The 26,962-nt window shown below is 39.4% G+C and overlaps 1 protein-coding gene across 3 annotated transcripts in view; it reads left to right on the top strand.

Moving 5' to 3' along the window:
• Positions 1–26,962, top strand: part of FANCB (FA complementation group B) — a 103,658-nt gene that overhangs the window by 56,542 nt on the left and 20,154 nt on the right. For 2 of the 3 annotated variants that reach the window (XR_012127501.1, XR_005061853.2), the window contains exons 10-11: positions 8,377–8,507; positions 25,249–25,430. Coding sequence is in view for 1 of the 3 variants with exons in the window: in XM_073227912.1 (XP_073084013.1) it covers positions 7,625–7,633 (9 nt within the window). In the remaining 2 variants the exon portion in view is untranslated. Of the gene's footprint in view, positions 1–7,624; positions 8,250–8,376; positions 8,508–25,248; positions 25,431–26,962 lie in introns of those variants that run through there. The other variant, XM_073227912.1, reaches the window with a different exon arrangement.

The raw sequence follows: 26,962 nt of genomic DNA, 5'->3' as shown, positions 1-26,962 counted from the left end.
CCAGGAATGCAATAGACTTATAACTGCTTACTTGTAAACAATTCCTATAAATCATTGCAGGTAAGTCTCTGCTGTCTGACCCTTGTATGCTACTAGTGAAACTGGAACAGGTAAAACTTTTCTACAAAGCCATTTTACAGTATGTACAAGGACCTTAGATATTCAAACTCTTTCAGCATGCACACTGATAGAAATTTATTCTAAGGAAGCAGTCCACTATATGGAAAAAGATATATGCCCAGGGATGATCACTGTGCTATTTGTAACAATAAAAAATGAAATGTCTAATAGGAAAAATGGTTATAGAATTTGTTTCATTCATATAATGGAATATTCTGCAACTCTTAAAAATCATGTTTATAAATACACAAGCAATTCACTGAGATAACATTTTTCATTGATTGGATTGGCATAAATCCAAATGCTCTTTGATAATATCTTCTGCCATTAAGGACATGGAGAAACCAGTACTCCTACTTTATGGGTGGGAGTGCAAATGGATATATCCCCAAAGCAGGCAATTTGGCAATATCTACACAAAATTACACATATGCCTTTGACAAATCCTATTTCTAGGAATTTATCCTAAAGTATATTTACAAACATGTATGCATGCATATGTGTATATGTGTGCACGTAAAGTTGTTTACTTTGCCATTGTTTGTAGTGCCAAGAAAAAAAAAATGGAAAGGAGCTGGTTAAGTAAATTGCATATATTCATTTAGTGGTGTTCCGTGCACGTGCAAAAATGGAGGATGTGCTTTATGCAGTGATGTGGAAAGATCTCAACATATATTGTTCAATCAGTAAAGCAAGGTACAGAACAGCAAATGATAAATTATCCTTTGAGTCAGAAAGTGAAAAACTATGAGTATATTTTCATTTATTTGCTTATACCTGGAGAGATGCATAAGAAACTGGCTAAATATTGCCCCCTAAGGATATACCCACTTGATAATCTCTGGAATCTGGGTCTGTTACTTTTCTGGCAAAAGATGTGATTAAATTAAGGAGATTACTCTGGATTATGCAAATGGGTTGTAAATGCTTTCACAAGTATCCTTATAATAGAGAGGCAGAGTGTGATTGCACACACAGAAGAGGAGATAGCAATGTGACCGTGAAGGCAGAGAATGGAGCGATGCAGCCACAAGTCAGGGGATGTCAGCAGTCACCACAAGCAGGAGGAGGCAAGAAATAGAGTCTCTCCTAGAGCCTGTGCCATGAGTGTGGCCCTGCTGACACCTTGATGTCTTCTCAGTGACACTGAGTTTAGATTTCTGGCCTCTAGTAGGAGTTGGAGAGAATAAATTCCTGTTGTTTTAAGCTACCACACTTGTGGTAATTTGTTATAGTAGCCGTAATTCAGAAACCAATTAAAGTAATTACCTATTATGGAGAGTTAGGTGATGGAAACACAGAGGTGGGACTGAGATTTTTCACTGATGATCTTTTTATAGTGTTCAGTTTTTTGAGCAGGATGAATGTAGTTATGTCTTAAATGTTAACTTAAAAACTAATCTCTCATTCAATTCCAAACCCCCTCTTCTCAGTTCAGCCCTGGCCCACAGTTGTGCAGACCAGTAATGAGGGAAGGGGACTAGACTCTATTCTGGACCTTCACTTGCTCTGCTCTCCTGGTGAGTGGGGTGAAGGCAGGGAAGATGACGTATAAAGCTGGAGATGTAAGTAGGGGCCAGATCATGAAGGTCTTGCAAAATCAGATGAAGGGGTTCACCAAGAGGACAATGGGACAATGGGAAACATCTGACTTGTTTTATACATGGTGGTGACATGATGTGATTTGTGTTTGGGAAGAGTAGTCTGGCTATGTTTGGAGAGTGGATTGAGTTAGAGTGGATCGATACAAAGCAGGCAGCGTTGGGAAGATGCTACAATGATTAAGGTCAAAGACTGGCATGAGCAAGGTAGTGGCAAGGCAAACGAGTGGAACTGGAAATATTTTGGCACTCAAGTGGCAGGACTTCGGAACTGCTTGTGTAATGGACTGCCTGCTAAGGCAGATATTGAACAGAACACCCATGGCAGGTGTTGTCCTTGAAGCTGTCTTCATTGTTCTATAAAGTTACTACTCTCCTTTGGTTAAGTAAATATAAGAGGAGAAGGCACCCATTATTTAGAATGGGAAAAGATACTGGAACTCCATACCTGCTTCCCAAGATCAAAGTCAGGGAGACCTGCAAATATAGGCCAGAAAGACCCCTTCTGAAAGCTAGCAGTAGAGACAGGTAGTGAGATCCTGTAAATACAATGACTGAAGAAAGGGGCTGCTAAACATCCACTGAGACGAAGGTTTTGAAGTTTATGGCAAGGGCAGGTTTGGGCATGGTGTGTGGCTGATGCTGGAGGCTCCTCCAGATCTAGCTTCCTGGCTCTTACAGCATATAATGTGGCACTCCTCACAGCCTGGAATGGGTGTTGACCAAGCTTTCCAGTAGTAGTCAACTGTACAGGGCTTGTGTACAACAGCAAAATCGTGTGAGAACTTGGGTCAGCAGCTCTCAAGTTGATTCTCAATTTGGAGTTTTGTATGAAGAACCAAGACACCCTTCCCACCCTGATGTTACCACTTGGATTGGCTAACCCCTGGATGTCATGGTCAATTATGGGAGATGTGATATAGAGGGAGGAAGTGGACTTGCCATTACCAGGAAGGGTGGAGGCTTGAATGTGTAATTGTTCTTGTCTGTATTGCCCTCAGTGGTAATGAAATAGATGATACTGATGCCAATTGAGTATTAGGAGCAAAGGAGACTCTGACTGAGGAGTCAAGGATGTTTCATAACATTTTGTTTTGGTATCTGGGTCAACAATGATACCATTCCCAGATGTACAGAATTCATTTCCTGTCCCTATCCAACACTTGACTAGGATTTTATGTCTATCCAGACACCAGACAATAACTAACATTTCCATAGTACTTTACCATTTAGTGGTAAAGAACTTTCATACATATTATCATATGCAGTGCTTTCCAGTGCTATGAGAAATCTACTAGGCAGTACACCATTTCTCTTTTTTATAATAAGGAAATTGAAGCTCCGAGAGGTGGAATGAGTTGCTCAAGCTAATACAACTAATAAGAATTCCATCTCTGAATCCAGTTCTTATAATTCAGTCATTCACTTGTTCATTTACATATCTATTCCTAAATTTCTTACACAAATATTTATTGGGTGCTTCCTAGACCAGGTACTGGGCTAATCCCTGGAGATACAAAGATGTACATGCTGCAGTTACTTCCCTGAAGGGCTGACACCACAAGATGTGCTCATGTGTTGGAAAAACATAAGCAGATTTCTCTGAAGAGTAGAGGTGTTGTAAGGACACAGAGAAGTCCCCATGAGCCAACTCTGTTTTCCCAAAGGTGCTATTTCACCTGGCACATGAATGATGTGTAGGAGGTGTCAGGTGTAGGGGGAAGAAAGACACTTCAGGTAACTGCTTTTCCTTATTGCATGTTCCATGGTTTGCTGATTTCCAAACCTTGAATGTCATTGACAGAAATGTAAACTTAATGAGACTGAGTTCTACCTTTTATGAAAAAGTTGGGAAGGAAGAAATAAGGATTGAATTGAGGGAGAGCATTGTTTAATGCAAATGCTTGGGTTTAATGAATAAATTCTTCCTTGAAAGGTCTTTTTTTAAAAGTCAGCTATGCAATAAAAGGAATTATGTCTCTAAGATGGGTAATTTTCTCTATTGTGTTTCACAGTTTGAACCCAGAATACTAAACATTCCTTCAAATTATGAAGCAGGGGAAATAGAAGTTACCTAACTAACAAATGCAAAATTGCAATTGTTCACCTGGGTAGCATTAAAATCTGTTTTTAGAGCAGGTGAAAATATGGTAGTCCTTTTGCTCCTTAATGACAAATATTGTGACATTTCTATGGGAAGGGGAGTTACAAAGTTAGATCTTTCTATTTTAATTCAATTTGAGCACTATTCCTTTCAAAAGTTAAATGATGTAATGTGTCATCAGTTCATATTGAAGTGAATGTCCCGTGGATTTTCTTGCATTATAATTTGGTTTCTTTAGGCCTTCATACCCATCTCATTGCAGCAGCTAATAGATGGCAGACCAGACCAACACCTCTTCCTTCTCCAAAGCCCTGCACTGCCTCCAGCCCATTACTACTGTTAACAGGAAGATTTCTCCATCATCCCAACTCTACCCAGCCCCACATTTTATTTTCCCTTTCATAAGAATCTAATGACTTTGCTGTTGTTAGTAAAAGTAAGGTCTCCCCTTGAAGAACATTTTTAGAAATGGTGAATGAAATTTCAAAGGAACAAAATCCAATTGAGACTGATCTATCCAAAAGGCCAGAACCCTACCAGTGACAGTGTGCATGGCTCCTACTCTAAATTGTGGTGTGGGACAGAGACCCTGCTCCAGGTAGAGGCCATCTGGGGTTCAGTCCTGGCTGCAGCCCTTGCAGTACACTCTTCTAGGATGGTGCACATGGTTTATATCTAGAATGGAACACCCAGGCCTCTGTCTCGATGAATGTTGGTTGAGTGAATGAGGCTATGGAGAAAACACCTAACCTGTCTGGTTCAGTTCATTGCACACTGGAAACATTCCTTTGAAGGCTTCTCTGTCCCTAGAAATGTTTTGTCTCTGTGGTAGCCACTGTCTTCTACCTCTACATGCATCCCTGGGTGATCTCAGTCAAATGGTTTGGTCTGTCTATCTATAGCTTCCCCTCTCCTCCCCTCCCTTCCTCTCTCCTCCCTTCCTCTCCTCTCCTCTCCTTTTATTCTCCATAATAACACATTCTTTACCTTCCCAAGAGCTGTAGAGTTACCTCAGGCATCCAAGAACTCCTGAAAACCACTGTTGAATATAATTTTCCCTGTTAAGTGAATGTAGAAGAGAGAATAGAGAAAAAACAAACACAAAACAAAAACCCAAAGCATGAAACAAGCAAACAAAACCCAGTCTGAAGTCCGGGAGGTGCTTTTCTTCTGTGTCCCATCTATTCTTCAGTCATGTCACTCCTTCCATCTGGCAAACAGCCTCTCCTATCATCTATTTCACCTTGGTCCTCCTTCCCACTTCCAGTTCCAGTCCTCATTATTTCATGTCATTTATGACAGTAAACTGTCCTTTGGTCTGCTTGACTTTGTTTTCTGTATTCTGTTGAGGTTAGTCTCTCTAGAAATCTGTTTTTGTCTTCTGTCTTGGCGGCTAGTATAGATTAACTCCATTTTGTGTACTATCTCATATGTAGAGTCTCCTAGGCATTTTGAGTCTGCTATCCAAGGGCCTTATGTCACCTGGCAACCCTGCTTCCCACCCCTAAAACCTACCTTTAGACCTGTGCAGCCTGATATGTAGCCACTAGCTACATGTATAACTGAACCTTGAAATTTGTCCTGTAGGCCTGAGGAATTAAACTTTTAATTTATTTAGTTTTAATGGATCAGCATTTATATTAAAAAGCTGAAGCAGTTTTGTCACTATGGATGCAGATAGTAACAGAACATGATTTTTGGTATTTGATTCAGTGACTGGAAAACTTTTAAGTATGTCTAGAACAACTTGGGTATGGGAGTTCATCTTTTCAGTTGTAAATTTTACAATATCTAAATGCAGGTCAAATATTTCTGATGAATTTAGCATCAAAATTGAGATATGCTTCAAGTGTGAAATGCACATTAGATTTCAGAGATAGTGTAAGAATTTAAAATAACTGAAAAATAACTTGTATATTGAGTACCTATTGAAATAGTAATATTTTGGAAATACTGAGTGAGATGTATGTGTTCGAAATGAATTTAAGCTGTTGTTTGCTTTTTTAAATAGGGTTACTGGAGAATTTAAAATTATATGTGTGGCATGCATATTTCTATCAGACAGTGCTATTCTAGAACAATTGGACTATTTTCCTCATTCTCCCATCCCTTCAACTTAGGTATTCCAGGGCAGGCTAAATTTTTAATATTTTCTATAAACACCCTCCCATCTTCATAAATAATTCATATTTGTTTGATAACCTGTTCAAATGAATGCTTTAGAAAATATGATCCAGGTATCCACCTGCTTCTAGTGTTTTCTAATGATGTTCTCATCTAAAACATCCTTGTTTTCTTCTTTAAAGTCTTCATCCTGTGGTTCCAACTCAGGTGACCTATCCCAATCCAGTCCCTGTGCCTCCTTGACCACTTGTCATCCACTGATGTTCCCTCTCTCTCAATTCCTAGAACACACAGAGTCAGTGTCCATACACTCGGACTCATAGCCACACTCCATGCTAATTTGCATTGCATTGCATTACTCTGGCTTCTTACCTGTAAATCTTCCCTTCCCTTCTACAAAGTTCAGTCACTTGAATTAAGCATCATGCTTTCTTCCTCCTTTGACACACTTACCAGATTTAAACAATTTTTTTTTTGAGCAATGCAAAGGCTCAGTAAGGACCAACTGATTAATAACTCAGTGCAGGAAAGTTCCATATAATTGAAGCATACCCTTATTGAGCTGCCAAATTCAAATTTTGTAATTTTAATTAATTACAAAACTATATTTATATATTTGAAGTTGTGCTGTAGTCAAAAAGACCTTGCCATGGAGTCAGCAAACTGAAGCTTTAGTTTCAATTTTGCCTCTCTGGGCTCCTGACCTTGAGCAAGTGTACTTCACCTTCCTGGGGCTAAATTTTTTCATCTAGAAAACAGATTAAGTAATCTCTAAGGTATATTGCAAATCACATATTTTCTAAGGCTGTGATGGAAATCTTTCTCAAATGCCTTATACACTACTCTGAATTTTTAAAAATAGAACATGCTGAACAGAAATTAGCATTTTTTAAAATGTCAGAGTCATTATAGGGATGTCAATTATTATGTACTGACAGTGTAATGCAGCTTAGGGGTTATTGTGATGTGTATGGCTGCTTACTCTCCAGAGCATGTGGTTTTTGTTTTTTAATTAATGTCTGTCCTTTTAATTTCTCTTTTAATGTCAGACTGTCACCTGTCACTTATTGCTGATGCTGATCCTGCCTGTATTAATACCTTTTCTGTCCTCATCCCAACCTAATTTGGAATTTCTAACCTAAGGTGATGTGGGGAAACCCCAGTACTGATAAGCTTGTTTGACATATGTCTGAAATGGGCCACTTAGTCCCTCAGTAACCATATATTGGGTGTCTGTACCTGTGTGTGAGGCACAAGGTGGTGCAGGGGCTGAAGAAGAAATAATTTCCAAGCCATTTTAGTAACCTTGGAGGACTTCCTGGTGAGAAAAGTATCTGAACGTTCATGCAGGGCTTCTGCAGGCCCCCTTCTCTACCTCTCAGTTTCCAGCCCCTTTTCTGATGGCTGAGTTTCCCAGACAAGTTACCTGTAGATAACAGACAGCTTAAGAATAATAGTGGTTAATCAGCACAGGGAGGAACTCTCACAGGAATATGTAAAGAAACAAGGAGAACAGGACAGGAATTTCAGAAATACACTCCATGTATGGATAGGAACTGTGTGTATGCAGAGGTAGTTTCCCAAAATAGAGAGAAAAAGATGGGTTATTAAGTGTCTCATTTAATTCTTATAATAAGCTTGTAAGCCAGGTAACATTACTCTCCCTGTTTTACAGAGAAGGTAAAGAGAGGCTCAGAGACTTGCCTGAAGTCTCAGCGGTAGATCTTGGAGAAAGTGCATTATCTTTGGTCTATTTCTACCCATCCTCAGTACTGAGTCATTTCATGTTTTAGTTGATCTGAACCCTTCCTAGTGGTCAAAGGACACAAATCAAAAAGCATTTGTCAACCAGGAATAATTTGACCTGCCAGGGACAGTTAATAATGTCTGGGGATATTTTTGGTGGTCACAACTGGAGTGGGAGCGATGCTATTGGCATCCAGTAGGTACAGACCAGGGACACTGCTAAATATTCTGCAACATAGGACAATCCCAAAGAATGATTTGACCCAAAATATCAATAATGTCAAGGTTAAGAACCCTATAGTAGATAAAAGAAAGCTCTTAATCCTTCACTAGTAATGTGGATTGGATGAAAATAAATAATGTATTTGAAATCTATTTTTTGTTCCTTTTTTTTTCTTTGGTCACACCATACTGAAGCAAGGAACAAGTGGGAGGAAGGTGGGGAAAGTTTCTGATGCTTGAAAATACCTGAAAACATTTTATCTTTCCTATAGGAATGCAAGTAAAATCTAAAGATCTGTTACTTATCTGTAGTAGAAATTACTAATATTTGCCACCAAGGTTTCTAGTCCTTCTTTTTTAGTGGGGAGCACATGCCCTCTTGAATTTAGGTATAGTCATGTGACTGAAATGTGAATTATGGAGGAAGCCAACTCATGATTCTCCATGTTCTCTTCCTAGGCCACAGCAACTGTGAGAGCATACGTTGGTATGGAGAAACCATCAAATCTAAGCAGTACGGAAAATGGCTTCAGTACATGGAGAACAGCAATCCTGCCCAGTTTCCCAGATCTGCAAAAGACTTTGTATGAGTAAGAAATACCTTTTGTTGTGTTACCCCACTGAGAATTTTAGACGTACTACTCAAGCATATTCTAACTTATCCTAATGTATCCCACTTAATAGCAAGTACTCTGGAATTCTTGAACCCCAGAATGTTGGGGTTTCTGCCTAGGGGGTCAGGATGTATTAGTATTTTACATAAATATTCATTGACACTGCTTTTTCAAATTCTGATTAGCACTGAGGTCCTAGAGAGTTGTTAGTCTCTACGTAAAGTCTGGTGACTCTGCAGTAACTACCATATGTTCTCACATATAATTGTTGGGGCTGTGCATGAAGCCATATTGTTTTAGGCTTTGCAAATACACTTTATGTCTGAGATGATTTCTGTTGGCATTAAAATATGTCCTGAATTGTGACATCTCAAGCTTGATGATTTTTACCTGCTTTTTATTTTATTTACAATCTTTTTCTTTAATTTTGGTATTATTAATATACAGTCACATGAGCAACACTATGGTTACTAGATTCCCCCCATTATCAAGTCCCCACCACATACCCCGTAACAGTCACTGTCCATCAGCCTAGTAAGATGCAATACAGTCACTACTTGTCTTCTCTGTACTATACTGCCTTCCCTGTGCCCACCCCCCACCTTATGTGTGCTAATCATAATGCCCCTTATTCCCCCTCTCCTTCCCTTCCCACCCACCCTCCCCAGTCCCTTTCCCTTTGGTAACTGTTAGTCCATTCTTGGGTTCTGTGAGTCTGCTGCTATTTTGTTCCTTCAGTTTTTGCTTTGTTCTTATACTCCACAGATGAGTGAAATCATTTGGTAATTGTCTTTTCCCACCTGGCTTATTTCACTGAGCATAATACCCTCTAGCTCCATCCATGTTGTTGCAAATGGTAGGATTTGTTGTCTTCTTATGACTGAATAATATTCCATTGTGTATATATACCACATCTTCTTTATCCATTCATCTACTGATGGACACTTAGGTTGCTTCCATTTCTTGGCTATTGTAAATAGGACTGTGATAAATATAGGGGTGCATATGTCTTTTTGAAACTGGGATCCTGCATTCTTAAGGTAAATTCTTAGGAGTGGAATTACTGGGCCAAATGGTATTCCTATTTGTAGTTTTTTGAGAAACCTCCATTCCTTCTTTCCACAATGGTTGAACTAGTTCACATTCCCACTAGCAGTGTAGGAGGGTTCCTCTTTCTCTGCATCCTCGCCAGCATTTGTTGTTCCTAGTCTTTTCTATGTTGGCATCCTATCTGGTATGAGGTGATATCTCATTATGGTTTTACTTTGTATTTCCTGGATAATTAGCGATGTGGAGCATCTTTTCATGTGCCTGTTGGCCATATGAATTTCTTCTTTGGAGAAGTGTCTGTTCATATCCTCTACCCATTTTTTAATAGGTTTATTTGCTTTTTGGGTGTTGAGGTGTGTGAGTTCTTTACATATTTTGGATGTTAACCCCTTGTCGGATATGTCATTTACAAATATATTCTCCTATACTGTAGGATGCCTTTTTGTTCTGCTGATGGTGTCCTTTGCTGTACAGAAGCTTTTTAGCATGATGTAGTCCCATTTGTTCATTTTTGACTTTGTTTCCCTTGCCAGAGGTGATGCATCCAGGAAAAAGTTGCTCATGTTCACATTCAAGAGATTTTTGCCTATGTTTTCTTCTTAGAGTTTTATGGTTTCATGACTTACATTCAGGTCTTTGATCCATTTTGAGTTTACTTTTGTGTATGGGGTTAAACAATAATCCAGTTTCATTCTCTTGCATGTAGCTGTCCAGTTTTGCCAACACCACTTGTTGAAGAGGCTGTCATTTCCTTATTGTATATCCATGGCTCTGTTATTGTATATTAATTGACCATATATGTTGGATGTATACCTGAGCTCTGTAGTCTGTTCCATTGGTCTGTGGGTCTGTTCTTGTGCCAGTACCAAATTGTCTTGATTACTGTGGCTTTGTAGTAGAGCTTGAAGTCAGGGAGTGTAATCCCCCAGCTTTATTCTTCTTAGGATTGCTTTGGCTATTTGGGGTCTTTTGTGGTTCCAAATGTATGTTAGAACTATTTGCTCTAGTTCATTGAAGAATGTTATTGGTATTTTGATAGGGATTGCATTGAATCTGTAGATTGCTTTAGGCAGGTTTGCCACTTTGACAATATTAATTCTTCCTATCCATAAGCATGGGATGTGTTTCCATTTATTGGTCTCTTCTTTAATTTCTCTCATGAGTGTCTTGTAGTTTTCAGGGTATAGGTCTTTCACTTCCTTGGTTAGGTTTATTCCTAGGTATTTTATTCTTTTTGATGCAATTGTGAATGGCATGGTTTTCCTGAGTTCTCTTTCTGCTAGTTCATCATTAGTGTATAGGAAAGCAACAGATTTCTGTGTATTAATTTTTTATCCCACAACTTTGCTGAATTCAGATATTAGATCTAGTAGTTTTGGAGTGGATGTACAATATCATGTCATCTGCAAACAGGGACTGTTTAACTTTTTCCTTGCCAATCTGGATGCCTTTTATTTCTTTGTGTTGTCTGATTGCCATGGCAAGGACCTCCAGAACTATGTTTAATAAAAGTGAGGAGAGCGAACATCCTTGTCTTGTTCCAGATCTTAAAGGAAAAGCTTTCAGCTTCTCGCTGTTAATTTTAATGTTGGCTGTGGGTTTGTCATATATGGCCTTTATGATGTTGAGGTATTTGCCCTCTATACCCATTTTGTTGAGAGTTTTTATCATGAATGGATGTTGAATTTTGTTGAATGCTTTTTCAGCATCTATGGAGATGATCATGTGGTTTTTGTCCTTCTTTTTGTTGATGTGTTGGATGACGTTGATGGATTTTCGAATATTGTACCATCCTTACATCCCTGGAATAAATCCTATTTGATCATGATGGATGACGTTTTTGATGTATTTTTGAATTTGGTTTGTTAATATTTTGTTGAGTATTTTTGCATCTATGTTCATCAGGGAAATTGGTCTGTAATTTTCTTTTTTTGTGGTGTCTTTGCTTGGTTCTTGGTATTAGAGTGATGCTGGCCTCATAGAATGAGTTTGAGAGTATTCCCTCCTCTTCTATGTTTTGGAAAACTTTAAGGAGGATGGGTATTGGGTCTTCACTAAATGTTTGATAAAATTCAGCAGTTAAACCATCTGGTCCAGGAATTTTGTTCTTGGATAGTTTTTTGATTACCAATTCAATTTCATTGCTGGTAATTGGTCTATTCAGATTTTCTGTTTCTTCCTGGTTCAGCCTTGGAAGGTTGTATCTTTCTAGAAAGTTGTCCATTTCTTATAGGTTATCCAGTTTGTTAGCACATAATTTTTCATAGTATTCTCTAATAATTCTTTGTATTTCTGTGGTGTCCATAGTGATTTTTCCTTTCTCATTTCTGATTCTGTTTATGTGTGTAGACTCTCTTTTTTTCTTGATAAGTCTGGCTAGGGGTTTATCTATTTTGTTTACTTTCTCGAAGAACTAGCTCCTGCTTTAATTGATTCTTTCTATTGTTTTATTCTTCTCGATTTCATTTATTTCTGCTCTAATCTTTATTATATCCCTCCTTCTACTGACTTTGCCCTTCATTTGTTCTTCTTTTTCTAGTTTCATTAATTGTGAGTTTAGACTGTTCAGTTGGGATTGCTGAGTTAGGCCTGTATTGCAATATACTTCCCTCTTAGCATGGCCTTTGCTGCATCCCACAGATTTTGCAGTGTTGTAGTACTGTTGTCATTTGTCTCTATATATTGCTTGATCTCTGTTTTTATTTGGTCATTGATCCATTGGTTATTTAGGGCATCTTTTTAAGCCTTCATGTATTTGTGGGCTTTTTCTTTTTCTTTGTGTAATTTATTTCTAATTTCATACATTTGTGATCTGAGAAGCTGGTTGGTACAATTTCAATCTTTTTGAATTTACTGAGGCTCTTTTTGTGGCCTAGTATATGATCTAGGCTTGAAAGTGTTGCATGTGTACTTGAGAAGAATGTGTGTACTTTTGCTTTTGGATGGAGTGTTCTATAGATGTCCATTAGGTCCATCTGTTCTAATACATTGTTCAGTGCCTCTGTCTCCTTACTTATTTTCTGTCTGGTTGAGTGGTGTGTTTAAGTCTCCTAAAATGAGTGCATTGCATTCTATTTCCCCCTTTAATTCTATTAGTATTTGTTTCACATATATAGGTGGTCCTGTTTTGGGTGCATAGTTATTCATAATAGTTATATCCTCTTGTTGGACTGACCCCTTTATCATTATGTAATGTCCTTCTTTGTCTCTTGTTACTTTCCTTGTTTTGAAGTATATTTTGTCTGATACAAGTACTGCAACTCCTGCTTTTTTCTTCCTATTAGTTGCATGAAATATCTTTTTTCATCCCTTTACTTTTTGTCTGTGTATGTCTTTGAGTTTGAAGTGAGTCTCTTGTAGGCAGCATATAGATGGGTCTTGTTTTTTTATCCTTTCAGTGACTCTCTGTCTTTTGATTGGTGCCTTCAGACCATTTACATTTAGGGTGACTATCGATAGGTATGTACTTATTGCCATTGCAGGCTTTAGATGTGTAGTTACCAAAGGTTCAAGGGTAATTCCCTTACTAACTAACAGTCTAATTTAACTCACTTCTTATGCTATTACAAACACAACCTAAAGGTTCTTTTTTTTCTCCTCCTTTTTCTTCCTCCTCCGTTCTTTATATATTATGTATTATATTCTGTACTCTTTGTGTATCCCTTGATTGACTTTGGGGGTATTTGATTTGACTTTGCATCTGCTTGGTAATGAATTGTTCTACTTTCTTTGCAGTAGATTTATTTCCCCTCGAGACAGCTATTAAACCTTAGGAATACTTCCGTCTATAGCAGTTCCCCCAAAATGCACTGTAGAGGTGGTTTGTGGGAGGTAAAATCTCTCAGTTTTTGCTTGTCTGGGAATTCTTTAATCCTTCCTTCAAATTTAAATAATAATCTTGCCAGGTAATTCTTGGCTCAAGGCTCTTCTGTTTCGTTGCATTAAATGTATCATTCCACTCCCTTCTGGCCTGTAAGGTTTCCGTTGCAAAGTCTGATGTTAGCCTGATGGGTTTTCCTTTGTATGTGATCTTTTTTCTCTCTCTGGCTGCTTTTATAAGTCTGTCCTTGTCCTTGATCTTTGCCATTTTAATTATTATATGTCTTGGTGTTGTTTTCCTTGGGTCCCTTACGTTGGGAGGTCTGTGCACCTCCATGGCCTGAAAGACTATCTCCTTCCACAGACTGGGGAAGTTTTCAGCAATTACCTCCTCAAAGACACTTTCTATCCCTTTTCCTTTCTCTGCTTCTTCTGGTACCCCAATAATGCGAATATTGTTTCATTTGGATTGGTCACACATTTCTGTCAATATTCTTTCATTCTTAGAGATCCTTTTTACTCTCTGTGCCTCAGCTTCTTTGTATTCCTCTTCTATAATTTCTATTCCATTTACCATGTCTTCTGTTACATCTAATCTGCTTTTAAGTCCCTCCATTGTATGTTTCATTTCAGTTATGGAATTTCTTAATGATTGAATCTCTCACCTAAATTCATCCCTGAGTTCTTGAATATTTTTCAGTACCTCCATGAGCATGTTTATGATTTTTATTTTGAACTCTTTTTCAGGAAGATTGGCAAGTTCAGTTTCATTTGGGCCTTTTTCTGGGGTTTGCAAGATTTTCGTCTGAACCAGGTTCCTTTGATGTTCCATGTTTGTATGTGGTGCCCCCTAGTGTCCAGTAGCTCTAGTCTTCCGAGATGCTCAGCCCCTAGAGTGATGTCTAGGGTTGCAGAGGAGCAGTGCTGGGGCCTGGGGGGAGAAAAGAACTGTTTCCTGCTTCCCGGCTGCAGCGCCTGTCTCCACTGTTAGAATCAGTGGGCTGAGCACACAGGTGTAAGCCTTGTACTTTGCATCTGTAGTTGCCATTGGTGGGGCCTCCCTCTGGCTGGCCTGATGCTAGGGCAGGGACTGTGAGTTTATGAGCCTGTGCCAGCAGGCCAGGAGGAAGGTGCAGCAGGCTGCATATCATAGTAGGGGCCTCAGAGCTGAGTAGCCAGCCAGGGGGATGGAGCGCCTGAAGCTCCTGAAATTTCCTGACCTGCTGGGCAGAGTGCGCCCAGACACCCTTGTCCACCTATCCCTTCTCCCATGCGGCAAGCTCCATGCAAACCCCACCCCTTCAGCAGCCCTCTCACTGGTAGAAAGCCTCTCAGACTGCCTGCTTTTCCTTTACCCCAGAGCAGCCAGCTGTGGATCCCTGTCCCTCACAGATGGCTGGAATCTCAGTCTCTCCAAGTATTCCACCTGTCTTAGCTTTCCAACACCACTCATCTCCAGAGCACCATGCAATGTAGGTTTGTGCTCCGAAAGCAGATCCCCAGGGCTGGGCGTTCATCAGTCCTAGGCTTCCACCCACTCCCTGCTCTGTTTCTCTTCCTCCCGCCGGTGAGCTGGGGTGGAGTAAGGGCTTGGGTCCTGCCCGATCAAGGCTTTGGTATGTTACCCTGTTTTGTGAGGTCTGCTCTGTTCTCCAGGTATATGCCATCTGGCGCAGACTTCTTTCCTGTTCCTCTTTTAGTTGTATTAACTATATTTTCATATTATATGTAATTTTTGAAGGAATTGTCTCTCTCATCTCTCATGCCACCATCTTGAATCCTCTCTTACTTTTACCTGCTTTTTATATAAATTGTGTTATGTAAAATATAGTGTAAATTTTAGTTTCCTGAATTTCTAAATTAGAAATTGTGAAAGTTCAGGAGAGTGGGAATCCACCTCTCTCTTCTCTCTTCCATACACTTCACTCTTTCTTTCTCTACAATTTGAATCAAAACCATGTCATTGTTTCTCTGTTAAGGTTCCAGAGACTACAGACCAATCTTTTCTTTTTAAGTTGTCATCAGTACTTATGAAGTTACTTTTTATCTATAACCCAATGTGATTTTTACCAACCCCCTTCTATAAGGATATCCATTTGAACTTTTATCTCATATATTTATTATTGCATTTATTTAATTACTGCCAAGTATTTATTTATTTCATAGCAATCCTGTAACTTTATTTTATGAGCTATAACTATAACCTAAGGGTCGGCTGCCTGGAAATCACCAGTTCTTCCCACTGTATGGGAGTTTCATCTCCTTTTCCTCTGATGTCAAGTAAACTCCCTGAGACACAGTCCCTTAGGTGGTAGAAAAATCTAACAAACTGGCTAAGATATCTAGACAGTTTTGTGCATCTGCTGCTCTTGTGGTCAGTCCACACTGCGTTCTGTTTCCCTGTGGCCACCTGGACTCTGGTGGCTGCTGTCTTCTCCCCACACCAGCTGTGCTCTCTCCATGCCTGAATCACTTCTCGCATGGAGTACTGCTCCCCACTAGCACAGAGGGCTATATGATAGCAGATTTTTATGGAAGATTTAGGGCTAATAGAGGGGTATCACAACACAGAACAGGCAAGACAAGCCATATAAAATGGAATCACAGACACTCCAGTTCTCCAGTATTCCTTGGCCATCCTCATTACTAGGAATTGCTCAGTAGATGTCCTTGTTCTCAGGCCATACTGCATGTCAGCATGATACTAGGCTTTCTTTCATGTTCACACTCTCCAAATCCACTTATCCCATTCCCTCTGTGTTCAGGGCCCTCACTTTTCTATCAAACTCTCCTCACCCCACTCCTTTGAAACTTGTAACTCCCTTTTCATTTTATGAACTTCAGCCAGATATTCTACCAAACAAAGGCCATCTACTCTGGGTAGAAACTGTTTAGAAACACATGCTTTCAGATTAGTGTTTTCCTTAATCTATCACATTATTAGGAATGGGAGTTCCTAATTTCTAGAATGAAAAGGAATCAATATATATAAAGTATCAAGGCATTTGAGAAGTATAAGAAGGAGTAGACATCTTTGTGGCAGGAGTTGAGAGTACAGGAGAGTGACTGAGTTGTAGTTGATGGGATTTGAGTGGTTAGCATGGGCCACGTAATAGAGGCTCTTAGGAAGTATCATGTGGGCAGAAGGAAGCTATTATAAGATATAAAGGAGCAGAATGTCATGCTCAAAACTACATTCTAGAAAGATGGCTGTGTCAGTCTGTCACTCACTTCTGTCAGAGGGCCACAGTCAGGATGGAGTCAGGGAGAACAGTTGTGGGACTTGTACTCATAAAATGTGTGAGCTGAGGCAGGGCAGGGGTAATGGAATGAAGTGGATTTGAGAGCTATTAAGAAGGTGAAATTGAAGGGGCTTGGCAACTGGATGGGAAGATGAGTCAGTGAGAGGGTGAGCCTGGCTTGAGCAATTTAGGGGGTGATAGTGCACTCTCTGAGACAAGGTGACAAAGAAGCAGGAGCACTTTGGAGCAGGGGTGGAGGAAACCATGGATTCAGTTATGCCCATGGTTAGTTTGAGGTACCAGTGACATGCTCTTGAAGATGTCCAGTAGGCAGCTGTAGACCCACAGATGCTGGCACCATTTAGCACGCTTGGTTTTGAATGTTCCTGAAGGCAATGACATCACTAAAGCACAAATGTAAATCCAGTGGTGAAAAATTGCTGTTGAAGTGTCAGTCATGTAGCCTACAAGTGAGACTTACACAACTACGTTTTTGGGGATCAGGAGAATTCAGGAAGGGTGGACTCAGAGACCAGAGGGAGAAGTGGTGGGTAGTAGGGTGAGGAGGAGAACATGAATACAATTTAAGCACATAGAGCTTGAATGGAGTGACACACTAAATCCACTATAAAGTCAGGATTGGGACTTGGGTGGCACCAGGACCAGAGCTGAACTTTAGTGAAACATAATAGTCCATTTTGCCAAACTGCACCCTTTGACTTCTTAGCACTGTTAAATGGGGTAGAGTTGAGAAGCAGGTGCTAGCATTTTGAGTTTACTTTCTACAAGGCACCCAATCAAGATTGGGAGAGGCAGGTAGTTCTAATAATCTGCAAAGGGACTGAGATAAGAAAAAGAGGATGAAATCTAACCCACATCAGCAGAATTATGTCTTTGTTACCTATACATACATGGATGAAAAACAAGCATGGTATTTGGAGCCAGAAATGTGCTAAATTTTCACTTCTGATGCTTTAGTTTTTCTTATTTTAACTTCACTGATGTCTACACGATGCTCCTCCTCCCCACCAAAAAAAACTTGGCAGGAGTTTCTTCTCCCTGACACTCCTTTGCCCCACCTCCTGCTCTTACCTCATGTATATATATACCCAAAGAGTTATTACCAGGTAATTTAACTCAGAAAGACATTTCAAAATGTGATTTCTTCATTGACGAAGAAACGCATGGTGATCATTTAAGAATATTGAGTGATGAAAGAATTCCAGAGGTCTTTAAGGTACTAGATTAAACTGGAATCTTGTTGTGCAATAATGTTTGCTGGCACCAAGTTTATTGCTGAAAGCCAAGTAGCATCTCTGCTACACCTCAACACCATACATGCCTATGGCTAACCGATGGACAGGTCTCAGAATCTCTAGGTGATCTGCAATACTTTGTCCCTAGGAATAGAAGTTACTCCCTTTAGGAGAGAGCTCAAGGCTGAATTGTTCATAGCCAAGTTCTTTTGGTGTGTACAAAACAGTCAGTTTCTTAGAGTCAGAGACGAATACATGAGATCAGGCCCACAGCATGGCCTGACTGACACTTTCTTACCAATGTAATTGTCTTGGCTCTCAAGATGAAGCTTGGTTGTCATATACCAGAATGAAGAAAATTGATTCAAGTCTCAGCAATACCTAGATGTGAGGATACCAGCACCAGTACCCTAATTTTTCCAGAACTTCTTGTATTTGGTGCACACTGAATCTTTTCTCCTTTTGAAATACATTTCCAAGGACTATGGTAGAAACCATAGTGCCTGGTGACTTTACAGGAAAGGGTTAATTGACTGAAGGTCTGTCCATTTCTTGGATTGTTTGATTGCACTTCAGCTTAGAAAACAAAAGAAAGAGATACCAGATCCAATCATCTAACATTCAGATTCACCTGGATGTCCTACTGGCACATTAATTCAATTTGGTCCAAACCAAACTTACCTTCCCCATAGGGTTGCTTCTCCTCCCACATTCCTGTCCTGATGGAGAGCACCACCACCAACCAGACGCCCAGTCAAGAAGGAGGGGAGTTTCCAATCTGCTTTTTTACCAGTCTCCAGATTCTCTTGATTCTGTCTCTTCTATCTCTTATTTCCATTCTCTCCTCTGCTTTCCCATCTCTTTAATTAAGGTCCCCACCATGTCTGTCTGGTCTATGGTAAAAGTGTTCTACTGACCTTTCCTGCCTCTAAACAGCTTACTACCCCTGATCTCAGTAATTGGCCTTGTCCTCCTTACAAAATGACCCCTCTGTGTTGCAAGTATGATTTTTTATTACAACTTAAGACTCCTCAGTGATTTGCCATGACTACAGGGTGATGTCTGAACTTTCTCTCTCTCTATATATATAAACTTCCAAGGCTTTCCCGCTATTAACTGGTCTCTGCCTTCCTTCCTTACACCATGGTCTGCCAATTCTGCCATGTGACATCAACTTACCTTTCGTTTGATGTACCCTGCATATTTTATTCTCTGCCTGGAGTGTCCTTCCACCTCTTATCTGACTCAGATGTGCCTAGTTGTCTTTAAAGAACATCTTGTAGCAGCTACCTTGTTTTTCTTAACCCCACCCTCACCAAAGGTCTTACAACATTGCAATGATATTATCTTAATTGTCCATCTTTGCTATGAGTCTATGAGCACCTTAAGGAAAGCGATGACCTATTTATCTTTGACCCTAGCACATAAAAAGGCCACAATAGAGAGGATGATGAGTCATGTGGCCATAGTCCCAGGGTTTCAAAGAAAGCACAGGAAAGGAGGGTAAGCCGCAGAACTTTTCTAATTTTTCATTCGCCCTTTTGTCTGTGTTTCCTAGGTACTGGGCTCTTTGGGATTCTTTTTTTTTTTTTTTTTTTTTTTTGTCAGGTGCCAGTGCCATTGGCCTAGGGACATGGTGTTAATAAAAAGAAGTAGAAGAGAGATGGCTGTGTTAACTGTGCAGGGGGCTAATGGTCATTTTTGGAATGAAGGGAATTTGGAAATCATGATCATGCCCTAGAGCTATGTTTTTCAAACTTTTTGAAACATGACTCCCCAGAGGGATATGTGTTTTGTTATGATCCAATACATATAAAGACATATACAAATATATGTGAAATAGAAGGTTCACGAAATAGTTATCTTTACTACATGGCACACATTCTGGTGTTTTCTAGTCTATTCAGTTTAATCCTGTCCTATTTTGTTTTTTGTTTTTTTTGATAATTATTTTTTATTGAAGGGTAGTTGACACACAGTATTACATTAGTTTCAGGTGTACAACACAGTGATTCAACATTTATATACATGATAATTCTAGGTACCAGCTATCACCATACCAAGTTGTTACAATATTTTGACTATATTCCTTATGCTATACATTACATCCCGGTTACTTATTTATTTTACAATTGGAAGTCTGTACTTTTTTTTTTTTTTGAGAGGGCATCTCTCATATTTATTGATCAAATGGTTGTTAACAACAATAAAATTCTGTATAGGGGAGCCAATGCTCAATGCACAATCATTAATCCACCCCAAGCCTAATTTTCGTCAGTCTCCAATCTTCTGAAGCATAACAAACAAGTTCTTACATGGAGAACAAATTCTTACATAGTGAATAAGTTACATGGTGAACAGTACAAGGGCATTCATCACAGAAACTTTCGGTTTTGATCATGCATTATGAACTATAACCAATCAGTTCAAATATGAATATTCGTTTGATTTTTATACTTGATTTATATGTGGATACCACATTTCTCTCTTATTATTATTATTTTTAATAAAATGCTGAAGTGGTAGGTAGATGCAAGATAAAGGTAGAAAACATAGTTTAGTGCTGTAAGAGAGCAACTGTAGATGATCAGGTGTGTGCCTGTAGACTATGTGTTAATCCAAGCTAGACAAGGGCAATAAAACATCCACGGATGCAGAAGATTTCTCTCAGAACAGGGGGGGTGAGGTTCTAAGCCTCACCTCTGTTGGTCCCCAATTTCTCACCTGATGGCCCCCCTGCGACTGTGCCTGTCTTAGGTTGTTCCTCCCTTGAGGAATCTTACCCGTCTCTGGCTAACCAGTCATCTTCCGGGACCATACAGGGAAATGTAAAGTTGGTAAGTGAGAGAGAAGCCTTACTGTTTGAAAGGGTTAGCTTTTTACTTCTTTGCATATTTATGCCCTGTGGCTTCTATGCCCAGCATTTGTCTTGAGGTATCTTTACCACTTGGAAGAATTATGATACTCGGTAAATTCGATATGAGGCACGAATTCTATTTAAGGGTTGTAATTAGGAAGGAAGAAGAAAAGCTATAGAAGTAGCAGGCGGAAGAAAACATGGGAAGATTGATTATTTCTTTGACATATCTTCTTGTAGAGTAACTTCAGCATGTATAGGTTTTAAACTACTAATTAAATTGCGCACACTCATTAACATAATAGGAATACAGTTACATAACCAAAGCAGACCTACAATTACCAGCCATATCCAGTGAAACCAAGAAAACCAGTTAGGCACCATAGGCATTTATGAAAACTTATCTATGATATGGTGGATATTGTCCAACTGAACTTTAACAGTCTGAGAGAAATCAGACAAATTAAAACAACCCATTCCTGGGGACTGTTCACATCCCATATGTTCTTTTAACAGTAGATAGTCTGTAGTTGTAAGATTTTGGAGCACTACAACTTGCACTTCTCCTAATTCTTGGTTGAGTTCCAACAGTGTAGATCCAGTCAAACTTGTTGTTTTACTGTATGCACAGGCCAGCTTAGATATCTCCTTCTTCATTCCCATGGCAAGTCCAGGAACTGGTGGGATGAGTGCATCTACACCTATTTTTTTAAAAAAAAAATCTGGTTATGACCCTTCAGATGATTTCACAAATCACCAGCTAGATGCCCCATAGGCTGAGGAATCCTGTCGCCAAGCTGACTCCCTTTCACTTGAGTACATGCTTGTACATGGATGAAGATGGGCCAGTTCCCAGAGGCCCTGTGGGAGGGAGCCAAGCATGGTTGGTGGCATCAAGTGGATACTAAAATTCCTTGCATTTTACAGAACTAAAAGAAGTGTGCAATGCATCCCAATTCTGACTTTCCAAGACCTGCATCAAGTTGCCCAATTAACAGAGCACAAACTCAGACACCAGAAGAGTGATGACCAGTCAGTCCAAGTGACTCTGGTCCTAGGGTTTTAGAAGCCTGTGCTGTGACGCCAACATTTGAGAATGCTTCCAGTAGCCACATGGGTGGTGGGGTGAGGCTAGGGGTCCATCTAATCAATGTGTTCTTCTGCTTCAGTCGTTTCCACCACTGTGGTTGTTCACTGTGCATATCAAACTGACTGACAATTAGCAGCTGAGCATGTAAACAAAGCCCATGCAGAATTTAAGTCCCTTACTAATGAACAGAGATGTTTGTCCGAAGAACACTGTTGTTGATTCTGTTGGATTTCACATTGAAAACATTGTTTGGTATTTTCACAACCATCAGAGAAGGGGAGAGGGAATTAGAGATCAAGGCAGAGACACATAGGCCAAAATTACAAATAATATAATTTTCAAATAGGTCTTAAGCCAAGTTTTAAATGAGATTATTTAATTATTTAGTTAATTTAATCTAATTGTTTCTTAAAACATTTATCTGTTGTTCCCCTAAGCAGGTACAGAATATATATGTAGATTCAGTGCAAGAGATTTCAGTTAGTTTCAATTTCCATACTGCTTATATTTGTTTCCTAGAGCTGTTGTAACAAAGCACCACAAACTGGGTGGCTTAATACAATAAAAGTCTATTCTCTCACAGTTCTGGAGGTTAGAAGTCTGAAATCAAGGTATTGGAAGGCCATACTTTCTCTGAGGGCACTAGAGGAAGATATTTCCTTGCCTCTTCCTAACTTCTGGTGGTTTTCTGGCAATGCTTGGCTTTCCTTGGCTTGGAGAAGCATCACCCCAATGTCTGCCTTTGTGTTCACATGGCATTTTCTCTGTGTATCTCTGTCGTCACATGGTGCTCTTTTTTCTGTCCCTCTTAGTCTAAACTGATAGTGTTTTTGGTACTATATTCCCCAAAATTTGTCAGCCTTCTGGTGAAATTCATGGGAGTCCTTGCCATTACACATGAGGGTCCTCCACAAATCCTTGCTAGATAACCCCATCTCTATTCCTGATTTCTGACAAGATGGTTGATCCATAAATCGTATGTCCCATCAGTTTAACAAACTGTTGTCTTCAGAGCACTCTTTCTCATCATTTGCTGTATCTGAATAGCCTGAGAACTTTCCAGATAATCAAGGGCTGGTCCTTTTGTGCTTGAAATTCCTTCTCAATTTGTTCCTTTCCTTTAGCATTTTATTATAAGCAGAAAGGAGAAACCAGGCCACACCTTCCACATTTTGCTTAGCAATCTCCTCAGCCAAATATCCAAGTTCATCATTTACAAGTTCTCCCCATAAAACTCTAGGACACTTAAACCAAGTTCTTTCCTACTTTACAACAAAGATCTCCTTTCCTCCAACGTCCAATAACATTTTCCTTATTTCCATCTGAGATCTCACTAGAAGCACCTTTAACATTTGTATTTCAACCAGAATTCTGTTCATGACAATGTATTTGTTCTCTAAGATTATAGAAGCTTTCTCTACTTTGTTCCTCACTTCCATCTGAGCCTTCACCAGAATCAGGACACTGAAGCAGCCCTTTAATGTCCATAGTTCTACCAACCATCTCTTCAAGGCAATCTAGGCTTTTTCTGTCAAGCTCATCAAAATTCCCCAACACCAAACTCATTTCCACATTTTCAGGTATTTGTTACAGCAGCACCCCCCTTCCAAGCACCAAAATACGTATCAGTCAGGGATTTCCAGAGAAACAGTAGGATATATTCAGATATATTTATTTATATCATTATGCATTCATATATTAAGAGATTTATTTTGAGGAATGGGCTCACATGTTTATAGATGCTGGCAATTCCAAAATTCGTAGGGTAGTCTGGCAGGATGGAAACTGAGGCAGGAGTTGATGTTACAGTCTTGAGGCAGAATTTCTTTTTCAAGGAACCTCAGTTTTTGCTTTTTAGGCCTTCAATTGATTAGATGAGACCCAACCATGTCATCGAGGGTAATCTGCTCTTAAAGTCAACTGATTGTAAATGTTAATCACACCTACAAAATACCTTCACAGCAACATCTAAATTAGTGTTTGACTAAATAACTGGTTACTATAGCCTCGTCAAGTTAATAAATAAAACTAACCATAACACTGCCAAAGTTGGACTTGGTTACATTCTGTCATGAATTATCAGTAAGTATCTGATCCTGTATAAGCTCAAAGTACTGCTGATTTAATGCTTTTAGGGTTCATATTTAGCCAGAAGTCTCTTATAATTGTTTTATTTTATATCCTTGCTTTGTAATACATATGATTTTGAAAATGCTAGGTATTAAATGCTCTTCTCTTGAGTATTGTGCTTCTATGTAAAACTTATTGCTTATTTTATTGGCATTCAGAAAAGTATTTTGAAGTTAAAAAATTTCCTTAATGAAATTGAGTTCTTTATTAGAGGAAATACTCATATCCACTTAACATAATATGGTGTAACATTAGGACCTGCAAAATACCATCAGCATATACTTGCTCACTGAGGGCTTACAGTATTAAGAGACACAAGAGTGGATGCAGATAATAGAGGAACACTTGGCTACCCATAAAATCCCCTGGAGAGCTTTTAAAAATCCCAGACCAATGAAATCAGAAGGGCTAGGGGTGGTAGCCAAGTGTCAGTATTTTGTAAAGCTCCCCAATGTTATGGTTTAAATATATACCCACAAATTCTTTAATACTCCTTTCTTCAAGAGGTAAAACTTAATTCTTCCCTCCTTGAAAGTGGGCTGCACTTAGTGAGTTGTTTCTAACAAGAGCATATGGTGGCAGCAACTGTGTATGACTTCCAAAACTAGGTTATAACACTTAGAGGCTTCCTTCTGGCTTTCTCTCTTAAATTACATGCTTTGGGGGAAGCCACCTACCGTGGCCATGAGGACACTGAAGCAGCCCCAGAGAGAGTCCCATGTTGTAAGGAACTGAGGCCTCCTACCAACAGTCAGCAAGGGACTGAGCCTTTGTGATGTGGTTAATTTTATGTATCAATAACTTAACTGGGTTGCAGGGTGCCCAGACATTTGGACAAACATTGTTCTGGGTGTGTCTTTAAGGATTTTTCTGGGTGACACTAACCTTTGAATAGGTAGACTGAAGAAAGCATTGGCCTCCCTAATGTGGATGGGCCTCATCCAATTAATTGAAGACCTGAGTAGAACAAAAAGACTGAGTAAGAGGGAACTCCTCTTGCCTAAGTGCTTGAGCTGAAACTTCAGTCTTTTCCTGCCTTTGGACTTGAACTGTAACATCTCTCTTTGGTCTTAACCCTGCTGGTTTTTGGACCGGAACGGGCACCATCAGCCCTCCTAGTTTTCAGCTTTTGAGCTTGGACTGTAACTACAGCATTGGCTCCCCTGGGTCTCCAGCTTGCTGCTTACAGATTAGGGACTTCTCAGCCTCTATAATCTTGTAAACCAGCTCCTTATTTTATCTAAATTTATATCCTATTGTTTCCTTTCTGGAGAACCCAGAGAAATACAGCTTTCTTCCAGTAGCCATATGAGAGAGCCAGCTTGGAAGCTCCAGTCAAGCCTTCAGATGACTGCAGCCTGAGCCACAATAGCCGCCTGAGAAATGCTGAGCCGGAATCCCCAGCTAAGCTGCTTTCAAATTCCTCATCCACAGAAACTGTGTGGGATAATAAATGTGAGTTGTTTTAAGGAGTTAAGTTTTGTGGTGATTTGTTATATAGCAACAGATTACTACCACACTAGGTGATTCCAATATGCAGCCAAGCTTAAGGAGCACTGCTTTACTCCTCTGTTAGTAAAATTCATGAAATACTTGCCTTTTATGTACTCACAAGGATCTTGACCACTTGTTTGTATTGAAAGGAACCCGTCAAATGTCTAGCTGAAGCAACAGATCTGTAGTGCTAGCTCTTTTTCTCAGTATTTTCCAGTTTCATCCTTATGTCCAATCAAACCCTCTGTCAGTGAGCTTCATACGTGGACCATATTACACTGACCTGGCCCTGTCTTCTATACACTCAGAACTGACATCCCAGCTCCTATAATTCTGTTATCTCATGTTTTGGTGCAGACATCTTTGTGTTTGGGACAGGATAAAAGACCTATGAAAGACATTGTTCTAAATTTCTCTGCTTATTTGGACCTTTCCTCTTGATTTTCAGAAGAAAATTCCACAGGAAAAATAATAGAGGGCACTAGATGCAAATTCCCTCAATCTTCTTGTCTTCAAGCTGCTCTTGTATGCAGTCTTTCTCTCCTGTGGCTGTTATTCTTGAAGAGTTGATATCCTCTTTTCATGGGCTAATATTTCTACCTGTGCTTTGTATTTGTAACACTTTTTGTCCTCTTCTTAAGGTCTGGTCTGCATCATTACTGCCCCTTCTCTTCTGGCTTCTTCTCATTGAGACTACTCGTGATTTAAGATCCTTAAAGATTAGACTCTTTCCCCAGCTGAACCGTAGTCTCCTAGAAGGCAAGAGCATTTCATTGTGTTGTTAATGAAGGTTCATTGAATACGTGAATGAATGCACTGATTTTGAAAGTACTGGAATATTTAATGGAGAATAGAGTAACTCTTTTTCAGTGTCTACCCCAAAATTTTTATTTCATTTTGTTGAAAAGGAAAACTAAAATGAGAGATAGACCCTCTTCTCCAGAAGTGTAGTAAAAGAAGATACAAATGTATTAAACTTTATAAACTCATTACTACTAGACCTGCCTTATAGGAGATGCTGAAAGGAGTTCTTTAAGCTAAAATGTAAGGACGCTACTTAGTACCATGAAAACATGTGAAATATATAACACACTGGTAAAAGTAAGTACATAGTCAGATTCAAATAACTCTAACACTGTAATAAAAAGTATACAAAAGTGTAATGACAAAGTGTTAAAATAGCTAAAATAGTTAAAATAGAGATGTACCTGGGTGGTAGTCAACTACCAATTTGGTCACCTAATGACTATTTGACAGTATTTAAAGCATTATAGTGAAGCTGAGAAGCTGGAAATCCAAGACACCCTTTCTCTTATTGCTATTTAAGTGTTCTTGATTTCTCTTTATTTTGCAAAGTGAGAAAGGCGCATACATTCACTCAAAGAGCCTAATGAAATGTTCCCTAGGAAGCAGAGTAACAGCCATTATTAGGTGTGAGAACCCTTGTTGCAGGGTGGCTACAGTCCTTCTCAGTCACACCCTTGATTACCCTT

Source organism: Manis javanica, chromosome X (genome assembly GCF_040802235.1).
Source record: "Manis javanica isolate MJ-LG chromosome X, MJ_LKY, whole genome shotgun sequence".
NCBI lineage: Eukaryota > Metazoa > Chordata > Mammalia > Pholidota > Manidae > Manis > Manis javanica.
Note: the sequence above shows the minus strand (reverse complement) of the source record. Positions and strands in the feature narration are given on the sequence as shown.